This window comes from Leishmania mexicana, chromosome 24, assembly GCF_000234665.1.
Source record: "Leishmania mexicana MHOM/GT/2001/U1103 complete genome, chromosome 24".
NCBI lineage: Eukaryota > Euglenozoa > Kinetoplastea > Trypanosomatida > Trypanosomatidae > Leishmania > Leishmania mexicana.
In genome coordinates, this window is record NC_018328.1 from 368,041 (window position 1) to 386,862 (window position 18,822).

Here is an 18,822-nt window from a genome sequence, read left to right on the forward strand (position 1 = left end):
ACCTTCCCCCCTCTCGCCCAGCATCTTCCTCTTGTAATGGGGAAAGTGACCCACACAGACGGCAAGAAGCGTCTGCACATGCGCGTAGGCGCAAGACGCACGCGCAGGATCGGTTCATGTGTTTTCTTTCTCCTCCCGCCCGCCCTTTCTCGTTCACCACGACAACAACAACAACCAGTGACCATCTTGTGCGCAAGCGCCCCTTCTCTTTCCTGAAGGGGCGGGGGGAGGGGGGCTCTGCCGCGTGCTTCCGTCCACACCCGCCTACCCCCACCCCTCACCTGGCCTTTTCGGAGGTCTTACATGCGCGGCAAGTATGCGACCGTGAGGGTCCGCTTGTGAGGTATGACGTCTCTCTCTCTCGACGGCGCACTGTTCGTCTGCCTCGTCGTCCTCTCCCCGGCCACGCTCACCGCTACGACTCGCTCGAAGTGCGCACCTCTCGTACACATCTCCCCACCCCACACTCCACACTCTTTTCCTTCGCACGTGGACGGGGAGTGGCGTGGACTTGGGCGCACCGTCGCACCCAAGGAAACACGCAGTCCTCCGCTAAGCTGGCCTACGCGTGCACAGCGACGGCCTGCCCTTTTCCTTTCCCGCACATACTCGTCCTTCTCTACTCCCTCTCTGTCTGTGAGTGTGAGGCCCACCTGCCCATCCACTATCACCGCCTGTATCTTCTCCTGCAGCAGCCCCCACGCTCACTCTCCTTCTGCTGCGCGCATGCAATGCTGGAAGCGCCACCGCTTCGCCCAACACAGACACCGGAGCCAATTCGCAGCCACGTTCAGGCAGAGGTTGTGGTCGGCACAGCTTCCAGCCTGGGTGCCGAATGTTCCCCGGGTACGTACCGGGGGCGCATAGCAGCCAACGCCCGCGCAGCGGAGCGCCGTCACCTCTCAACCCGAGCAACGCCGATGTGTCAATAGCGAGTAGAGATGAAGGCTCTCGCAGCGGTTCACATCCGGTTGCGCGCGACACAGCGTCGACGACACCTGCAGCAGCGGTCACGAACCTCGTTGAGGCCGACTCGCCGCCCACTGCCTCACCCTTCAGATTCATCTGCCCCGACAGTCGAGTAGACACCCACTTCGATCTTCCACCAGCGCTCATCACGTGTCTTGTGCGACACATAGATGGCCAGCACCAGCCCCTTGCCACGCCGGCGATCGTGGAGCGGTGCCTGCGCGACTTGCAGCGTCGACTCATGCCATGGGTGCCGGTGGAGCGCATTTTCGGGTCCACAATGCAGGCGACGGTGCCGATAGACGCGAGAACGTCTGGGGCTGCTCATCGGAAGGACAGCATCGTTTCCTCTCCGGTGAGCAGCCCCGCGCCGCCGCCAGCCACCGCGCTGTACACCGGCTCGTACCTGGTGGGCAGCCGCGTGCATCTTCAGCTTGCCAAGACAACCGACGTCGCCGCCGTCGTGAGTAGCACCTCGGTACTGCATCTTCTGTTCTACGCAGTTGATGAGTCGGATTCGAGGCCGGCAGTGCTGTCGCACATCGCGCAGGATTGGCGCGCCGCCCTGACGCGCAAGGGCGAAGGCAACGACTGCCTGGTGCTGCTCGTACACAGCGACCTCATCGCCGCTGCCGAAGTCGCGGCCCGGCTTGCAGAGGAGGCACAGCAGAGCAGTGACCAGATACCAGCTGCCCCGTCGGGGTCACCACCACCACCACCACCACCCACCGGAAGCGCAGCTGCACCGGCGCTTATTCAGGCCCGGGTTGACGCGGCTGCTGGGCAACTGCGCAAGTACCACAAGGAGCTCTGTGACGCAAAGTTTCTGCCACAGCAGATATGCGCCTACATGCCGAACGAGACGCCGATGCGCATCCTCGAGCGACTGCGCTCCGCCGTCATCAAGCACGGCGCGCGCCTACGTCAGGTGCTTGAGGCATGCGCGGCGCAGAAGCGGCTGTCCCCGCAAGACCCTTTCACGAAACCGGGGGTGTCGGCAGCTGCGGACGCAGCCACAACCGCAGAGGTCCAGCCGCCTGCCTCCGTATCTTCTCCCAACATCGCGGTGTCACCGACCAGCGCGGCCGGAAAGGTGCTGCACACGGATCGCAGCGCATCGCCGCTGAAACCGCCAGTCGGTGCCACCTCCCCGTCGCGGCTGGTGGTGCACAAGTACTGGAGCGTGCGGGCCTTCTGGCGGTGCGGCTACGACCTCGCCGTGCACTATCTTCAGTACGGTCTCGTGTTCGACGCTCGTGCGGTGCTGGAGCGCCTTTTTCTCGAGTACTACAACAGCTCCGACGACTACGGCTTTCTGCGCGCCCCGGTGGCGACGCTGCAGCGCTTGGGGCGTGTTCCAAACCTGTTCGAGGTGCACAGGAACGCTGGTTGGGCGCAGAGCAAGTCTGGCTATCCGCGAGGGCTGGACACTGAAGCGGAGCTGCTCGAAGGTCTGCTGCTCGTCGCCTCCGCAGAGATGTCGTGCTCGTTGCTGCTCGGCGACACCGCAGCTGCGATGGCGCGCTATCACACGTTCATGCAGGTCATGCGCGAGAAGTTCGACGAGATGTCCGCTGCGAATATCAACGACAACCCCTCGGTGCCACCGCCACCGATGCCGGCGGAGGCCAGCACGCATGGCGCGGCCCCCCTGCACTCCACAACGTATCAGCAGCTCTTCCTGCTGCAGTGTTACTTGTCCGGGCTGCGCATGTGGTGGCCGATGAGCGGACTTTGCCGTCCACGAAGCGAGGTCGCCGCCTCTCCCAGTGCCGCCACACCATCAACACCGCAGCTGGAGACGCTCAGCGGAATCGCCGCGGAGGAGCAGAGCAGCGCGAACGAGGGCGGCATGGTTGCCGTCGTCGCGGACGTGGACAACGACGACGACGGAGGACGCGCATCAGCAGAGCCACCGCGGCCCTCCTCATCCACCGCCCCCACCACAGCGAACACGGCAAACGTGCAGGACACAGCGCCTGGACTGAGAACCGACACCGACCGTCTCGGCTCGCCGGCGTGTCTGGATAGCGGCGGCAGTGAAGTCCGTTATTCCATCACGAACCCGTCTTTTGCCGCGGCCCTCACCAGCGTCCCCGGCCACTCCTTCCGCATAGGCAGCGCTGGGCCCTTGTCTGGACGGACCGGCGGCGAGCACAGCGCGATGCAATGGGGGCCGGTGGAGGGGGATACGAGCGAGGACGCGGAGGCCATGATGTGCGACCGAGAGCTTTCCTTCCTCCTGACGAGGTACGAGGACACAGTGCAGGTGGCGGCCACCTATCTTGTCGACCTCGCCACTTCGACAGGCTTGCTCCCCGAGCACATGGAGCTGGCGAAGCTGCAGGACAGCGTGCAAGCCATCCGTGACACAGTTGACGCTGGCGACACGCAGGCGGTGCGGGCCCTGCAGCACCATCAAGGGCACCTGCGCCGCAGCTGCGCAGAGGCGGCAGCTCTACTAGAAAACGCCAGAGATGCACTGGCGGCCGTAGCGCACAGCCTCGGCTATGGCAACCTCAGCTACCCAGTTATAGACACCGCCACCATGCCGTTGGGCACACAAGGCTCAGAAGGCCCCTCGGGTGGCGATGTCACCGCCATGACTACCGCGGCGTCTTCCGCGTTAGCCAACATTGAGGAACTGTCGTCGCCGGAGCAGGCGTTGCGGCTGTGGCGGTTACTGACGGCGATGGCGGCCCTCGCCGTGCGCATCGCGGAGCAGCGGCGCCGCGAATTCCGCCTCTACGTCCAACTCGCCGTGACCTTCCTGATGGACCACCCCAACGTGACGGCGAACATCGTGGCGGAGCGCCTGCTGCCGTACATCAAGCTCCAAGGCTGGCGACGGATCGAGCTGTTTGTGCGCCGGCTCTACGTGGAGGCACGGGAGCGGCTCATGCGCCGTGCCGGGCTGTTTGACTCCTGCAGCACTGCGACGACCGCGTGTTCAGGCGACGTGGCGCCGGGTACCGCAATGAGCGGGTCAGATGCGCGACTTTGGCTTCGCGTCTTTCACACGAGCGCTGACTACGCCCTTTATCGCGAGTGCGTGCTGGTGCTACTGAGCAACAGCGGCGGCGGCGGCGACGAGGACGACGGGAGCTCCAGTGCAGGTGACTCTGCCGACAGCGTTGGCGGGGCGGCGGACTGCGGCGTGGCTGCTGAGTGCATCGTCGGGTCGCTTGACAGCCGCTTCTTCTCCGTGCGCACCAGGGCGGAACAGTGGCGGGAGCTAGTTCGGGTGGACGCGTTGCTGATGGGCACCGTCCTCCACGGAGAGCCGTATGAGTACCCGCTGGTGCACTTTACGTCTCCGCTCACGGTGAAGGTGGAGCAGAGGGCAGACGCCGCGGTCTCAAACGGCGACGGCGCCCTTGTCAAGGGCGAATCCTCTACTTTGCTAGCGCCTGGCGTACTGAAGGCGGTCGTCGGCGATGTCGTGCAGATCACCTTCTCGTCCGTGTACACAATCAACCCGCTGGTACGCCCGGCCTTTCCTGCCGCAGCAGAAAGACGGAACGCGGTGGCACGCGAGACAAAGCAGGCGGTGTGGTTCCAGCTGACGCTGGAGTCGCGCAAGGACTGGAACAGCGACGAGGAGGCGACTCACGAGGTGCACATTCGTGACTCCGACGCAGTCCACTATGATGAGCAGACGCATCGACTGCGCGTGACTTTCACCTTCCCGGTATGCCACGCTGGCCTCTACCGTGTGCACCGCCTGCGCCTGTGCAACGGCGGCACGTGGCTAGCCTACTATCCTCAGCGCAACGTCGGCGGCAGCTGCGGCGCAAGTGGGTGGGCGCCGTCTCTGAGGGCTGAAGGGTCGCACGCCTTCTCCCCACCGCGTCCGACGCACGTCACGGTGGAACCGCTGTACCAGCTAGTTGGCCGCTCCGCGCTGCTGCAGGTGCCGGAGCAGCGCAGCAGCGTGCATCTCCGACTCACGCTCCCACGTGAGGCCCACTGCTTTGCCGATAGCGTCGACTACGTGACTTTGGACGTCGAGCTGGAGGACCCTCTCTCCATCAGCGCGCCGTCTGCCGACGGGTTGGGCGGTGTCATGTCGGCGACTTTTACGGACCCTCAGCGGGTGAAAGGACTTGCTGCGGGACCAGGAAAGCATGGCCGGGTAGCCGGCGAAGACGGTCGTTGTCCCACCGCGGACTGTACATGCTCCTTCAGGGTCAGTCCAGGTAATCTTCTCTTGCCGCTGTCAGCCGGCCGAAGCGGCCTCGGCAGCGACCAGCTCGCCCACCCCCAACGCGCCGAACCGTACGCGCCGCTTGTCGTCGACGGGGCCGAAGCTCACCATGATGACGCATCGCTGCGACGGGGGTCGACCTCGTCCCTCACGCAGCGCTTGTTGCTGCACCCACCCGAGGACGACGGGGCCAACAGCGACGGGAGTGAGGTACACACGCCGTCAGACACACCGCGCCTCGTTGCGGCGGTGGTGCTTGGCACCCCAAACGCCTATCGCCAGAAAAGCGGCGCGGTGGGAGCGGGAGTGGCGCGCTCCAGCCTTGGCACCTCCATCCCGAGCCTCAGCATGGCCGTGTCCAGCGCTGGTCCTTCTCGAGCTACGGCACCTAGCGGCGGCAGTGGTGTCTTGGGCTTGAGCGACTCCTTCGCCGTGCGGACCTCACAGCTGGTCGATGCGCTGTCGCTGTCTCGACGACGTGTGTCGCCGAGGCCGGCCGCAGCGGCGCACGTGGATGTGGCAGCAGCAGTAGTGCCCGCAACAGAGGCAGCCGTGATCTATCCAGGCGTGACGCACAGTGACAAGAAATCCCCGCTGCAACAACAGCGGCAGCAGCCTTCGCTTCACGCTCATCGCTATGCCAACGAGCTCCACACGTCCTCCGAGCGCGGCGCACAGGACGGGCGGTTCACAGCGGGCGGCGACGGGGTCAGCGGTGACGACCGGAGGAGTCGTGGGGTAGCTGCCTCTACATCCGGCCTCGGCTCCCCGGGCATCCCCGGCGGAGCCGCCACGACACCCGCGCCGTCTCTGCTGCGCATGGTCTCCGAGGACACGCTGGAGCTGGTTCTGATGCATGCAGATACAGCCATAAGAGACGACAGGAGCGCGGCCGTGACGCCGCACAGCGCGAAGACGGCGGCAACAATGTCCGCCGCTCGCACCGTAGTGCCGATTCACCTTGGCTGCTTCCTGAAGGACCTCCCATCACCAGAGGTGCACTTGACTCCAACCAAGAGCGATGTCGTGGCTTCTGGCATATCGGTGCTGCGGGCGGAGTGCTACCTCGCGGCCGACCCGCTGCGCGAGACTGTGATTCGGCTTCTTCCCAGCACCCCGCATGCGGTCGCACCGGTGACCGACGCCACCGGGTCGGAGAAGGCTGGCGTTGCGGCCAGGCACATGCGCCTACGCCTGCCACTGCTGCCGCTCCTCACCACCCCGATCTCCGCCGAGGCGCTGGCGAGTCAGCGGCCAGAGACGGTGGTATCCGGCAGAGGTGCGGGCAAGGATCCTACCCCGCCCGCCGCGGTGGCCGCGAATCAGGCGCGCATCGCCTTTACCTGCCTGCGCGGTCGTGAGCCGTGCACGACCACCCTGAGCGCGGTGCTGCCCTTCCAAGCCGCTATCGGTTTCAACTACGCCTTTAAGCACCTCCAGGGGCGTGTGTACTGCCTTGTAAAAATGAAAAACCTCCTGACAAGCACCTCGCTGTGGCTGCGCGGCGCCGTGCTGCATGTGCTCGACGCGGAGCCGTCGTATGAGCTTGTGCGAGTGTGCGAGGTGTACAACACACTTCTCCTTAGAGAGTGGAAACCGCAGGAGGAGCTGAGCATCCTCTACGAGCTCGACCTCATCCCCTCCTTCCACCCCGCGCAGCCGGAGTGCACGCATCAGGTGCAGATGGAAGCCGTCTACTCCAGCTGGCATGAAACCTTCCGGACGACACCGCCAGAGGACCGACTTGTCCTGCGCGTGACGGAGCTACCGTCGACGGAGGTGACGGTGGAAAACGTCGAGGCTACCCACAATAACGTCTTGCCGGGCGCCGCCGGAGCGAGAACGAGCGATGGTGCGGTAACGCAGCAGGGCGCCGTGACCACAAGAACTACAATGCTGCCAGGCAAAGCGGTAGGCATGGCGACATCCACAGGAGTGACGGCCTCGACGCTCGATACGGCAACCACGTCCTGCTACCACAGTGACGCGGGCCCTGCCGCGGCTGCGCAGGCCGTCCAGCGTGCCTCTCTTGCGCGCAGCACCAGCATAGACGGAAGCGGAAGCCGCTCTTTCGTCCACGTCACGCACACCTACTGCAGTGCCAGCAGTAGTACCACCGGCGACAAGTCGAGCAACGAGTGCAACGGCACTGGGGGCAAGAGCAGCAGCGGAGTCAAGAGCCAGAGAACGGCGTCGAGCGCGGTTCACTTCAACGTGGTCACGCTGCGGCACTTGGAGGAGACGTGCAACACAATGTGGGGCCCCGTGGCCGCCTTCCGCTCGAAGCATCTCTGTGTCTTCAGCATCGTCATGTACGCGGAGTCGCCGTGGACAATGCGCTTTGGGGCGGCGACGAACTATGCATCCCAGACGCCCCACCCGAGGGCCACCTCGAACATCTCGAGCACTTGCCAGGGCTCACAGCTGAGCCACTGGAGCGGCGGCAAGCCTAGCGCAGCGCTGTCCCTCTTCGGGAACGCAATGGTGGACCAGCCGTCCGAATTCGTGTTCGTCGCCGGCGAGCCGGTGCGCTTCTGTGTTCGGCTGCAGCCGCAAGCCCAGAACTGGCCAGAGGACGCGGAAATGGAAGAGACCTTCTTCATCCGCCTCAAGTACAACCCGGAGCAGTGGATGGTGATCGGCAAGCAGCGCGACCGCCGCACCCTCTCCTTGATGGAGGAGGCGACGGTGTACTTCAACGCCGTCCCGCTGCTTCCCCTGACGTCCGCTGATGGCGACAGGAGTGCTGCGGGGTCGCCAACGGCGGCCGGGGCCGCGACCTCGATAGGCGGCAGCTCCGGCAAGGGGCCTCCTCGCGGGGCCGACGACTCCGCAAACGGAAGCGACGAGGACACGGACGAGGACAAGGACGTCGATGCTGCTACCAGGACAGGACGCCGGCAGCGCCGCTCAACCCGGCCCCTCGCCGGGCACGCGGTGAAGGACGAGGGCATCCTCCAAACGCCCACCGTTGAGATGTTCTGGGAACGAAAGAAGCCAACGACAGCGACGGATGGTGCAGCAAACCTGTCGATGAATAGCTTCGGAGCAGGAAAGCGCAACAGCTCGGCAGCTGGAGCGGAGGCAGGTCCCAGTGTGGTGGACGGGCAGTCGACGGGCGCGGACACCGTAATGGGCGAGGCCGTTCTTGTCGACGTGGTGCAATTTCGTACGTGGGTGCGCGTGCGCAAGCGCGGCCACTGACCGTCTCTCTCTCTTCCCCCACCCTCACTTCGAGCGCACCCCTTTGATGTGTTGGTGGTTGCGGAGATTGAAGCAACTGACGCGGCACGCGTGACAGGCGGTTTATAAGTTTCCGTGTAGGTGCACGTCTGTGTGCGGATTCCGCTGGTGTAGAACCACCGCCCACATACGCCACACCGCACCCCCACACCCCCTCCCCTCCCTCTCTCCGCGCGTTTTCATGTGCAATGCGTGCTTCGAAACGAAGAAGCGAAGAATAGCGCGGCGCGGAAACCTTTTCAGTGTACCACCCCCACCTCTCCGAGAGGCGCTCCATGGTGGTGCAGCGTGGGCTCTCGAGTCTGTGTCCTCCGACTGCCGTCGCCTCCCTACCACACCCCCTCCAGCACGGCTGCGCTTTCTCTTTTACACAGGCAAACACACGCATGCACACGGGGTGGGTGGAATGGGCTTTTTTTCGATAGCGTCTTGACAGTGGTCTGCCACAGACACACGCGTTACACCATCTGCCTAATCATGTCTCGCTATCCCTCGCTCTGTGTGTGTGTGGGGGGGGGGAGTTGCTTGCTTGCTCGCTTTGCTTTAAGTTCTGTCGTCAAAGCCCTGCCCCAATGCCAGACAAGCGCCGCTGTCGCCGCTCTTGTACATGCATGCACCGCCGGAAAAGCAGATGCGCGTCTTACCCACCCACCCACCCACTCCTCCTCGTCGCCGCACCTTTTCTTGCGCATCCTACTCGGCCAGCCACAAACCACCGCCATCGACATCAACCGCCTCGCTGGAGAGAGGGGCGATCACTCCGGAAGAAGAGCACTGTCGTGGAGAGGGGGCAAAGCGCACGATGTTTCTACGAACACGTACCTTGTGCTACACAGTGCACACCCCGCGCGGCATCAACTTCGACCTCTCTGCCGACGATGCAATCCATCGCATCCAGGACAAGTATGGGCGCCGTTGGTTTGGCGCGCAGCTCGACTACCTCCGTCTAGAGACGCCATCGAAGGAGTTCTTGCCTTTTTACCTCTGCAGCGGCCGCATCCACGCCTCCTTCGTCGGCAATGTGAGCTACAGCGTCAACACGACCTCCGGCGATGGCAAGAGCACACGCTCCTCCACCCGCTACGTCAGCACGTCCTTGCAGGCCCTTGACAGCGTCTTTGAGGAGAACAAGACGCAAATCTACGCCGGCTACAAGTACAACATCGCCCACGTCCATCACGCGCTGCGCGGCGATCAGCTCAGCTACTCGCTGCGCAAGATGTACGAGGTGGACACCACCGGGGCCATCATCAACCTCTTCGAGCAGTCGACCGGGACGATGATGAAGTTTGTGGAGATGGAGGTGCGGCAGCAGGCGGAGGAGACCGCGCGCTCCCTCGTCCGGTCCTTCCACCCCTCCGCCGACTCCGTCACCGTGGAGTTTAAGGAGTTCACGTTCCACCTTGACGATGTCACCCCCACGTTTGTGCCATGCTTCGTCGTCAAGTCGGAATACGAGGCGGAGCGCTACACGCTCTACGTGTCGGGCCTCAACGGCCAAGTCGGCGGTCCGTATCTGCTCAACTCGGTCTACATAGCCCGTACCACTGCCCTCGCCACCCTGGCCGCCGCTCTGCTCCTTGTGCCGAACAAGGTGGCGGGCTGCTTCTTCGGCTCCGTGGCGTGTGTGGCCACCTACTACGCGGCCTTCTTCGCGGCTCGCTGGTACCCGGTGATGCGGCGCAACTGGAACCGCCAGAAACGGGAGCGACTGCGCCGTGATAACCTTGGGCTCGATCAAGCCGGGTACCGTCCCAACATCTCTTCCCAACGCATTCAGCAGGAGTACCGCTCCTCCACCTACTGGGACACCCACGCCTATCAGCAGCGACGCCACACTGACTCGCATGGCCCGAGATCTGCCTCCTCGTCGTCGTCGTCCTCGAGCTTCTCAGCGCATTCGGTGGCAGACCCGCTCGGGTACTACCGCGCGTTGGGGCTCAACGGTGATGAGTCGGTCAACGAAATCCGCAGCGCGTATCGGCGAATCGTGCTGAAGCAGCACCCCGACGTGGGCGGCTCGAGTGAGGCAATGGTGAAGGCGAACGAAGCCTATCGCGTCCTTCGAGATCCAAAGCGGCGAGCGGCATACGACCAGAGTTAAGGTCTGCATCACTCACGTTCTCCTGGCATGCCTGCGCGCGTGTGTGGTTGTTTGGGTGTGCGCATGGCCGCATGCGTGTTTGGGCTGTGCATACTCCTCCGTTACCTCTCATTCTCCTGTTGGCGTTGTAGCTGCTCGCTGCTCTTCACGTGGGCGAGCGGGTGCGCTTGTCAGTGACCGAGCACACTCGCATCCGTGTGAAGACATCTCTGTGCATCGGCTGTTGTCGTGGTCGCAGGATCAAGTGCATCACAGGCAGCAATGCGTGGCAGCACAGGTCTGAACAACTATCGTATGTCCGCACACCTCACAAAACGCACACGCAGGGGAGGGGCGGAGGTCGCAGCTCACAAGATTCAGAGTGTGGAGAGACGCGATGGACGTACACGCTAGGAGGAGACACGCGGCGTTAGCGAGGCGCCTTCCTCGCCCCATGGGCTCACGGTCACGCTTCTGTTGATGTCACGCCCTAAGCCGTGCTGTCCCTTTCTCCGACGTCCCCCATACATCAGCTGGTCGCGGCCTCCCTCATCTTCTCCCTCCGAAGCCCCTGATGGCGGGGGAGGTCACACACACACACACACCTCCCAGTGCGTGGTATCGCACTGGGTCCAGCACCACCACCACGCCACTCTGAGGGAGGAAGGCCGAGCAGCAGCCGCACTTCTATCTCCGCCAAATGCCCAAACCACTTCTCGTGGTGACAGGGCCAGGCACTCACGGCGTGGGGGAGGGAGGGGAGGTCAGCGCGATGTATCTCTACGGATACCGGCGGGGAGGCTCAGGATGACTCTGCGTCAGAGCAACTTTCGATGGTGAACACCCTTGTTCAAACCATATGATGGGCAGGGCGTCTGCGCGACCCAAAGGTACCCCACACCCTGCCTCCACACTCCGTGCTGGTGTCAGGAACCTGGGCCACCGCGGGTGGGATGCACCAGGTAGGAGCCGGCGTGGTGGGGGAGCGGCTGTGAGGCAACCTGCGGGGCGGGGGCGAGTAGATTGTGAAACAAGGGCCGTGCGCAGATGACCAACTCGGCGCATTGCTGCCACGCGTGGCGGGGCCGGTGGGTCGAGTGGAGTGGGAGCTCCTGTTGTAGGGCGTAAAAACAGGCGCACGTCGGACAACAGGAAAACATTCCTCCCTCCTCGATGCACACATCCGCACATGCGTCGCTCAACACTCCAGCTTCATTAAAAAGCCTTTTCTCCCCCCCCCCCCCGCAGAACACGACGCTGGGTCGCACACGCACAGAGACGGGCATGCCCGCAAACCCCAACGAGGCACACATTCGCGCGCCTGACGCACTCTTGCCTTTCCCTCGCTATCCTATCGCAGCTGATCCTCCCCCTCCCCCTTCTCCGCCTCCGCCTCCTCCGCCCACTGGTGGTGTTTTCGCGACTGCCTCCATACGCCTGCGCCATTCCCCGCACTCACATCTCGCCCCCTCCACAGCAACCACCCGACATCCGGCCCTTTCCCGCACCTCTTCCACCGGCTCCAGCTTGACCCACTACGCTGCGCCTTAACGGTAACTAATCCTGCTCCTCCTCCCACACGCACCTTCCCCTCTCCCCTTTTCATCTGCGAGAGACCCATGCGCGACGCCGTGGTGTCCTTCTTCCGGCGGGGCTGGAAGGCCATGAAGGAAGAGCTGCAGAACACCGTCGACAACATCCGCAGCACGCAGCTCAACGTCGCCTTCCTCTTCGCTGTGTTCTGCGTGTTGTTTGTTATCGTTGGCAACGTGATTCTTCTCATCTCCATCAACTTCTGGATCGTGCAGTTCCCCGCCGATGCCCTGGAGCACAACTCCAGCCAGATCGCGATCCAGGTGGTCACGATGCTCCTGCTCGCCTTTCTGTTTTCTGTGCTGTGTGCCGTCTTCACCGCCTTCTACGGCGCGCTGCCGCTGTGGCACGTGCTGGCGGATCGCAACCGCGTCGGCGGGCCGTGGTACCGCCTCTTCCTGCTCTTCGCCTCTGGTGCGTCGAACGGCATCAGCAGCGTTCTGGCCGTGTACGCCATGACGCACACCCCCGAGTTCATTCAGGCAGTACTGCTGTGCTGCATCCCGTTCAGCGCGCAGGCCTGGACGGTGATCTTCATCCCTATTGAGCGCAAGCGCGACTACCTCTCCATGTTCTTCATCGCGTCCTTCCTGCTGTTCGTGGCAGGCGTGCTGCTGTCGAGTCTGTCGGCATTCCTGCACCCGAACGAGCACGGCGAGAAGGCGTCGTTACCGTGGGCGCTTCTCTACCTGGCGAGCTCCGTCCTCTTTGGGCTGTGGTGCGTAGTGCAGCGGCTGTACCTGGATGCCGTAGCGCTGAAGGTGCCGCCGGAGGCGGAGGGCGCACCAAGTTGCCCGAAGTTGAGGGAGAGCAGCCGCACCCCGCAGCGTGAGGAGCTGCGCGACGAAGCTTACACGGAGGAGCTTGGCGCCAGCGTGACGCCGGCCACGGACCCGGTGCCCGAGTGCACGCAGAAGGCGGGTGCCGCCTGCTCCGAGGAGGGCCCGCGCTTGTTCGGCATGGAGGACGATGACGAGGAGCTGCCTCTGACGCCGTCCGCGGAGCTGCTAGCGAAGCGGAAATGGGGCAGTCAAAACGTCGACGACAACGCCGCCAAGATGGTGCTTCTTGTGGTAGGTATGCTGTTCCAGCTGCTGGTCTCTTTCCTGGCGTTCCCGGTGGACGCGATTCCGTGGTTTGGCACCTCCGACTCGGCGCTCCACGCGTGGGAGGGCTTCCGAAACTCCATGGATTTCATCTTCGCCTCCTGGTTTCATGTGCGCTACGGACTCCTCCTCACCCTCGGCTTCGCGATGAGCTTCATCGGGTGCACGTACCTGAACGAGCACAGCCCGACGCTGGCATCGGTGGTGTTGCAGCTCGCCGGCCCAATCACGTCGCTGACCATCATCATCATCCCGCAGTGGAACGTGTACCAGGACAGCAGCAGCGTGGGCCACAAAGTCGGCGGCGTTATTCTTCTCCTTGTCGCGGCGCTGCTGTACCACCTGTGGGAGCAGCAGTCTCTGCGCGTGCTGCTGGCGAAGGCGGAGGAGGCGAAGCGTCGGCACGAGCACGCCGCGACTAGCGGCGACAGGGCCGCGAAGCAGCGCGTGGTCGACGCGGATAACTGCGCCACGGATGAGCCCGTCGTGGACAACCGTGTGTGAGTCGCTGAGGGCTGCTTTGTGTGCGCGTTGCACCGTCAGGTCAAGCGACACGGTGGGAGGGAGGAAGGGGGGTGACGGAGAAGCTGGAGAGAGGCCTCGGAGCAGGAGCGGGTGTGGTTCCATCACCCACCAGCGCTTGGCGCTTCTCTTCACCTTGTGACGTGTGCGTGTGACACGTCGGACTTCGCCAATTTCCTGTGTCTTATGTACCGCTACTGTGGGGAGTGGGGTACACCGGTGGTGGCCCCCCTTCACTGCCTCCCTCCCTGGCACTCAAGGCCACTCAGACGAACACCCCACACCGAGCGGTGTCGGTAAACATGGAAGTGAGGGGGGTGCCGTGCATATACCTGGCATGCGTCCGTGTCCGCTCTACTCTCGCCTCCCCTTTCCTGTCGCACGGATGAGCCTTTTGCGCGACGTTGTGGGATGGGGGAGCGCGCAGGGAATGGCTGGCATACGCGTGCACACGCATGCATGTCCTGCCGCGGAGTGACGTACACAGGCGCAGGCGGAGGCAGACATCCGGTAGCCCCAAAGGCAAAGCCACTGCATTCTGTCGTGTGTTCTCCTTCTGTGAACTTGCGGTCCGTGCCCAGCAGCCCGTCATCGCCCTCCGCCACCCCCTCAAAGTCGCCACCCCTTCTCCTTCACCTCTCCCTCTCTAGGTATAAATATATATATATATATATATGCGTATACACGTATGTGTGGACAGGCCTCTCTGTGCCCCGCCTCCACCCCCTACCGACCCCACCCACCCACCCCCATCCCTCCCCTCTCCAAACCTCTTCGACTCCCCCCTCTCTCTCCCCCCAAAGTAACATGAGCGCCTGAGCATAAGAGTGCAAAGCTCTCGCTGCCGCCCCGTCCCCCACGCTGCGGCTCGTGTCAGTGCTCACGAGTCTCCGTAGTAGCGGGTGGTGATGCTGCATGGGTGGGTAAGACCTTGTACAAGTCATGGGCAGTGCCCCCGTGTACCAGCCAGGCATACCTGCGCACATACGCCTCGCTTTCTCCCTCTCGTGGCGGCCATCACCAGTGGCTACGGCCTGGTGAAGTTGTACAGCTATGGCCCGTACACGTCCCTCTTCACCTTCTCTCGCCCCCCCCCTCATCCCATCCTCCCTACCCGACCTCGGTGCCTTTCGGCATCTCTCTGCCCCGTCCCCCCCTCCCCCTCGAAGCGCGCAGCCGTCTTGAACAGGTATGGAAAAGCGCGGGGAGCTGACACCCACCAGTCTGCTAGGCGTCGAATAAGGAATCACTCGCACAGACAGACGGGCACAGAGACGCATCATAGACGGCGAAGACGCAAACCGGGGCGCGACTTCTACAAGGTGCACCAGCGCACACTCAAGCACGACGCAATGGACGCCGTGTCAAGTGATCATGGCATCAAGCGGCCCCGTGAGGCGAATACACCACGCCACACGTCGCCCTTTGTGTCCGCAAGCGACGACGTGGCCGCGTCCCTTCAGGAACAGGCTCAGCGCTTCATCTCGCAGCTCGAAATGGGCGAAGTTCTCGAGCACGACCGCGACACGACCGAGGCGGTCATGACAGGCACCGATGAATCCGCGCAGTGGGCGTACGGCAGCGACTACTACCTCCGCCACGATGGCGAAGATGGCAAGGAGCACTCATCGCGCTCTCACGCCGTGGGTAGCACCGCCGCCGCTGCGGCTGCACGAGAGAGCGCCAGCGATGCTCAAGCGGACAAGGCTCGCAAGATCGTCGTCAGCCTAACCGTGACGCCACCGTCCTTCTTCACCTCCGGGAACGATTTCGAAACGCGCGTGCTGTCGCGCAGGTCGGCAGCAGCCGCACATAAGGATGACGACGACGACGGCGGAGACCTCGACGGACGCGACGGATCCGCCACCTCTCGCTTCCTGCACGAGGCTTTTCGGACGTCTGACGTCGACATCATCGTGCCGGTTGTCAGCCACTCGTGCAGCCTCGCCGTGAGCGCCTCGAAGGGCAGCCAGACCCTCGCGGAACTCAAGCGGCTGATGGATCGCGAACGGACGAACCGAGACGCCATGGACACGTCCAAGTCGAGTCTGACGCAGCTCTTGCATAAAGATACGTACGGGCGTGTGGTGAGTGGAGAAGAGAAGGGAGTGGCGGGGGTAGGGAGTGGTTCTGCCCCCGCCCACGCGCATAGCGGCAGCGCCTCCTCCTTCGCCGGCGACCGCCGCAACGATGATGGCGAGGAGGAAGAGGCGAAGTACCTCAAGCGTCAGCTGCGCTTGGAGCAGGAACGGCTCGCTGAGATGGCACGGTTTCGTGGTGCGTCGGCTGCCTCCAGCACTGCCCCGCCCCCTGCGGCTGGAGGGGCAAACTCGCAGTGGGGCAGCAACCAGGAGAACCGCCGGCAGCGCAAGGACGAGCAACTCGCCCGCATCGAGGAGCGCAAGGCGCAGCTGGAGACACTCGCTGATGACGCGGTTGAGGTAGAGCGCCGAGACGCCATGCGTCGTCAGCGCGAGTCGCTGCCCATCCACCACTGCAAGGACGAGCTCCTACGCTATATTGGCGAGAGCCCTGTCACCGTGGTTGTGGGCGAGACCGGCAGCGGCAAAACGACCCAGCTCGTTCAGTACCTGTACCAGCGCGGCTACGCGCGGCACGGCAAGGTAATCGGGTGCACGCAGCCGCGGCGGCTCGCCGCCATCGGGGTGGCTCGTCGTGTCAGCGACGAGATGGGCTGCGCGCTCGGCACCACGGTCGGCTACTCGATACACCTCGACGATACGACGACGGCCGACACACGCGTGAAATTTATGACGGACGGGGTGCTGCTTCGCGAGACCGTCAACGACCCATCACTGGACAAGTACAGCGTCGTGATGCTGGACGAGGCCCATGAGAGGTCAGTGGACACGGATGTGTTGATGGGCGTGCTGAAGCTCGCCCTACACCGCCGTGGCGACCTGAAGCTCATCGTCACCTCTGCCACGATGGACGTCCGCAAGTTCTCTGCCTTCTTCGGCAACGCGCCGTGCTACGAGATTCCGGGGCAGACCTTCCCGGTGAAGATCCACTACAGTCCGACGCCGGTGGCCGACTACGTCGCCGAGGCCGTGTTTCGTGTGTGCCAGCTGCACCTGCAGATGCCGCTGGACGACAAGCACGATATCCTTGTCTTCATGACAGGGCGGGAGGACGTCTATGGCACTTGCGAACTGATCCATCGTCGGCTGACGGAGCTCAGCCCACAGCATCTCAGCACTCTCCTCATCATGCCGTGTCTCTCAGAGGCGGCCTCGGCGTGTTCCACGGGGATTGGGGTGCTTGACGCCACGCCAGCGGGCCTGCGCAAGGTTGTGGTCGCCACCAACGTCGCCGAGACGTCGCTGACGATCGATGGCGTGCGCTACGTCGTGGACTGCGGCTTCATGAAAACGAACGTGTATCGGCCGTCGATTGGCATGAACACGCTGCAGCGGTACCCCACCTCGCAGGCGCAGGCGAACCAGCGCAAAGGCCGCGCCGGTCGCACCACCGAAGGGACGTGCTACCGCCTCTATACAGAGGAACAGTATGCTGAGGAGATGCTGCCGAACAGCGTGCCAGAGATTCAGCGCAGCAGCGTGGACAGCGTGGTGCTGCTTCTGAAGAGCATTGGCGTTCACCGTCTTCGCGACTTCGACTTTATGGACGCTCCGCCGGCAGCTAACGTGCGGAGCAGCATGTTTCACTTGTGGGTGCTCGGCTTCCTGGATGACGCCGGCGCCATCACAGAGCAAGGGCAGCAGGCGCTGGAGTTCCCCATGTCCCCTGTGCTGGCAAAGCTTCTGCTGGAGAGCGCCAAGATGGGGTGCGCGCTGGAGATGGCCCGCATCGTCGCCATGATCTCCGCCGACCCCAAGAACCTCTTCGAGCTTCCAAAGGGTCGCGAGAAGGTGGCGCAGCAGCACCACAGCCGCTTTTATTCAAACGACTCGGACCACCTGACGCTGCTGCACGTCTTCACACAGTACCTGGACCATGGCCGGTCTCGGCAGTGGGCGCAGGACCACTTCCTGCACTCCCCCACTCTTGCCAGGGCCCACGACGTGTTTGCGCAGCTGATTGAGAAGCTGCGCAAGGTGCATCTGCCCATCCAATCCTGCGGCCACGCGGAAATAGACAAGGTGCGCTACTGCCTCGCCAAAGCCTTTGCCCTGCAGGCGGCGCAACGATCAGATCGGCGGTGGACGGAATATCGACCGCTGCTGAACGCTGGCGTAACGTGCGCGGTGCACCCGGCCTCCGCGGTTCACGCGCGGAGCGAGATGCCGCCCTACATCGTCTATAATGATCTGCTGCTGACGCACAAGGAGTACTTGGTGATGGTGACGGCGGTGGAGCCAGAGTGGCTGGTGGAGAGCTCACGGGGCATCTACGAAATGCGTCATGGGGTGACGTTGTCATCGACGACGACGGCGGCGCTCTCGTCGTTTGCGGTGGCGGCAGCAACGACTCCGACGCCCTCCACAGCCTCCCGAGCTTCCCCTGCATCGATGTCTTTGTCGCCGACAGCGCGCAGTGCCAGCAAGGGTAGCACGAACGTCTCTGCGGAGGCCAACGCTCCGGTGAAGAAGCCCGCGTTTGGGATGCTGTCCTCCAGGCGCCGGCCAAACATCTGACAGTACCTCGTATGTTTCGAGCAACGTGTTTGTTTCTCGTGTTGTGCGTGCGTGTGTCACGCGAGACAGCCGTAGCGGCATACAGCTCCTGTGCACCCGAGTAGGCATGTCTGTGTGTCTGTGCCTGGGAGGAGGAAAGGGACGTCTCTCGATGCCCACACACACCCCTCTCGACGTCAGGGAACGCTGGCGCGGAGAGGGTGGTGGAGACGGTGTTGCGTCCACACGCATGCACGCATCTAACAAGTCAGCCCCTGAGCCCGCAGCAGCGTCCACAGTTGCGCGCACACCCGCATGCCTTTGCCTGCACAGGCACCTACATATGTGCAGCGTCCCCGCATCCGGCATGACGCTCCACCTCGTCTTTCTTTCATTCTTGCCCCACCGTCCACCCATCCCGATCCCTGCCTCTGCACGCGCACGTGATATGGTATCCCGTGAGGGACAGATATCTGCAGTGGAAGAAGGCTGGGAGGCAAA

At 63.5% G+C, this 18,822-nt stretch overlaps 4 protein-coding genes across 4 annotated transcripts; all 4 read left to right on the top strand.

Annotated features, from left to right (window-relative positions):
• Positions 1 to 835: 835 nt before the first annotated feature.
• LMXM_24_1070 (conserved hypothetical protein) lies at positions 836 to 8,380 on the top strand (the record flags this gene model as incomplete). Its single annotated transcript, XM_003875871.1, has 1 exon — positions 836 to 8,380. One exon carries the CDS (start codon positions 836 to 838, stop codon positions 8,378 to 8,380), a length of 7,545 nt encoding a protein of 2,514 aa, XP_003875920.1.
• An 841-nt stretch (positions 8,381 to 9,221) lies between these two features.
• Positions 9,222 to 10,523, top strand: LMXM_24_1080 (putative DNAJ domain protein; the record flags this gene model as incomplete). Its single annotated transcript, XM_003875872.1, has 1 exon — positions 9,222 to 10,523. The coding sequence occupies one exon, from the start codon at positions 9,222 to 9,224 to the stop codon at positions 10,521 to 10,523; it is 1,302 nt and encodes a 433-aa protein (XP_003875921.1).
• A 1,598-nt stretch (positions 10,524 to 12,121) lies between these two features.
• Positions 12,122 to 13,705, top strand: LMXM_24_1090 (hypothetical predicted multipass transmembrane protein; the record flags this gene model as incomplete). Its single annotated transcript, XM_003875873.1, has 1 exon — positions 12,122 to 13,705. One exon carries the CDS (start codon positions 12,122 to 12,124, stop codon positions 13,703 to 13,705), a length of 1,584 nt encoding a protein of 527 aa, XP_003875922.1.
• Positions 13,706 to 14,631: 926 nt separating this feature from the next.
• Positions 14,632 to 18,342, top strand: LMXM_24_1100 (putative pre-mRNA splicing factor; the record flags this gene model as incomplete). The annotated part of the gene is made up of 1 exon (XM_003875874.1): positions 14,632 to 18,342. One exon carries the CDS (start codon positions 14,632 to 14,634, stop codon positions 18,340 to 18,342), a length of 3,711 nt encoding a protein of 1,236 aa, XP_003875923.1.
• Positions 18,343 to 18,822: the final 480 nt, after the last annotated feature.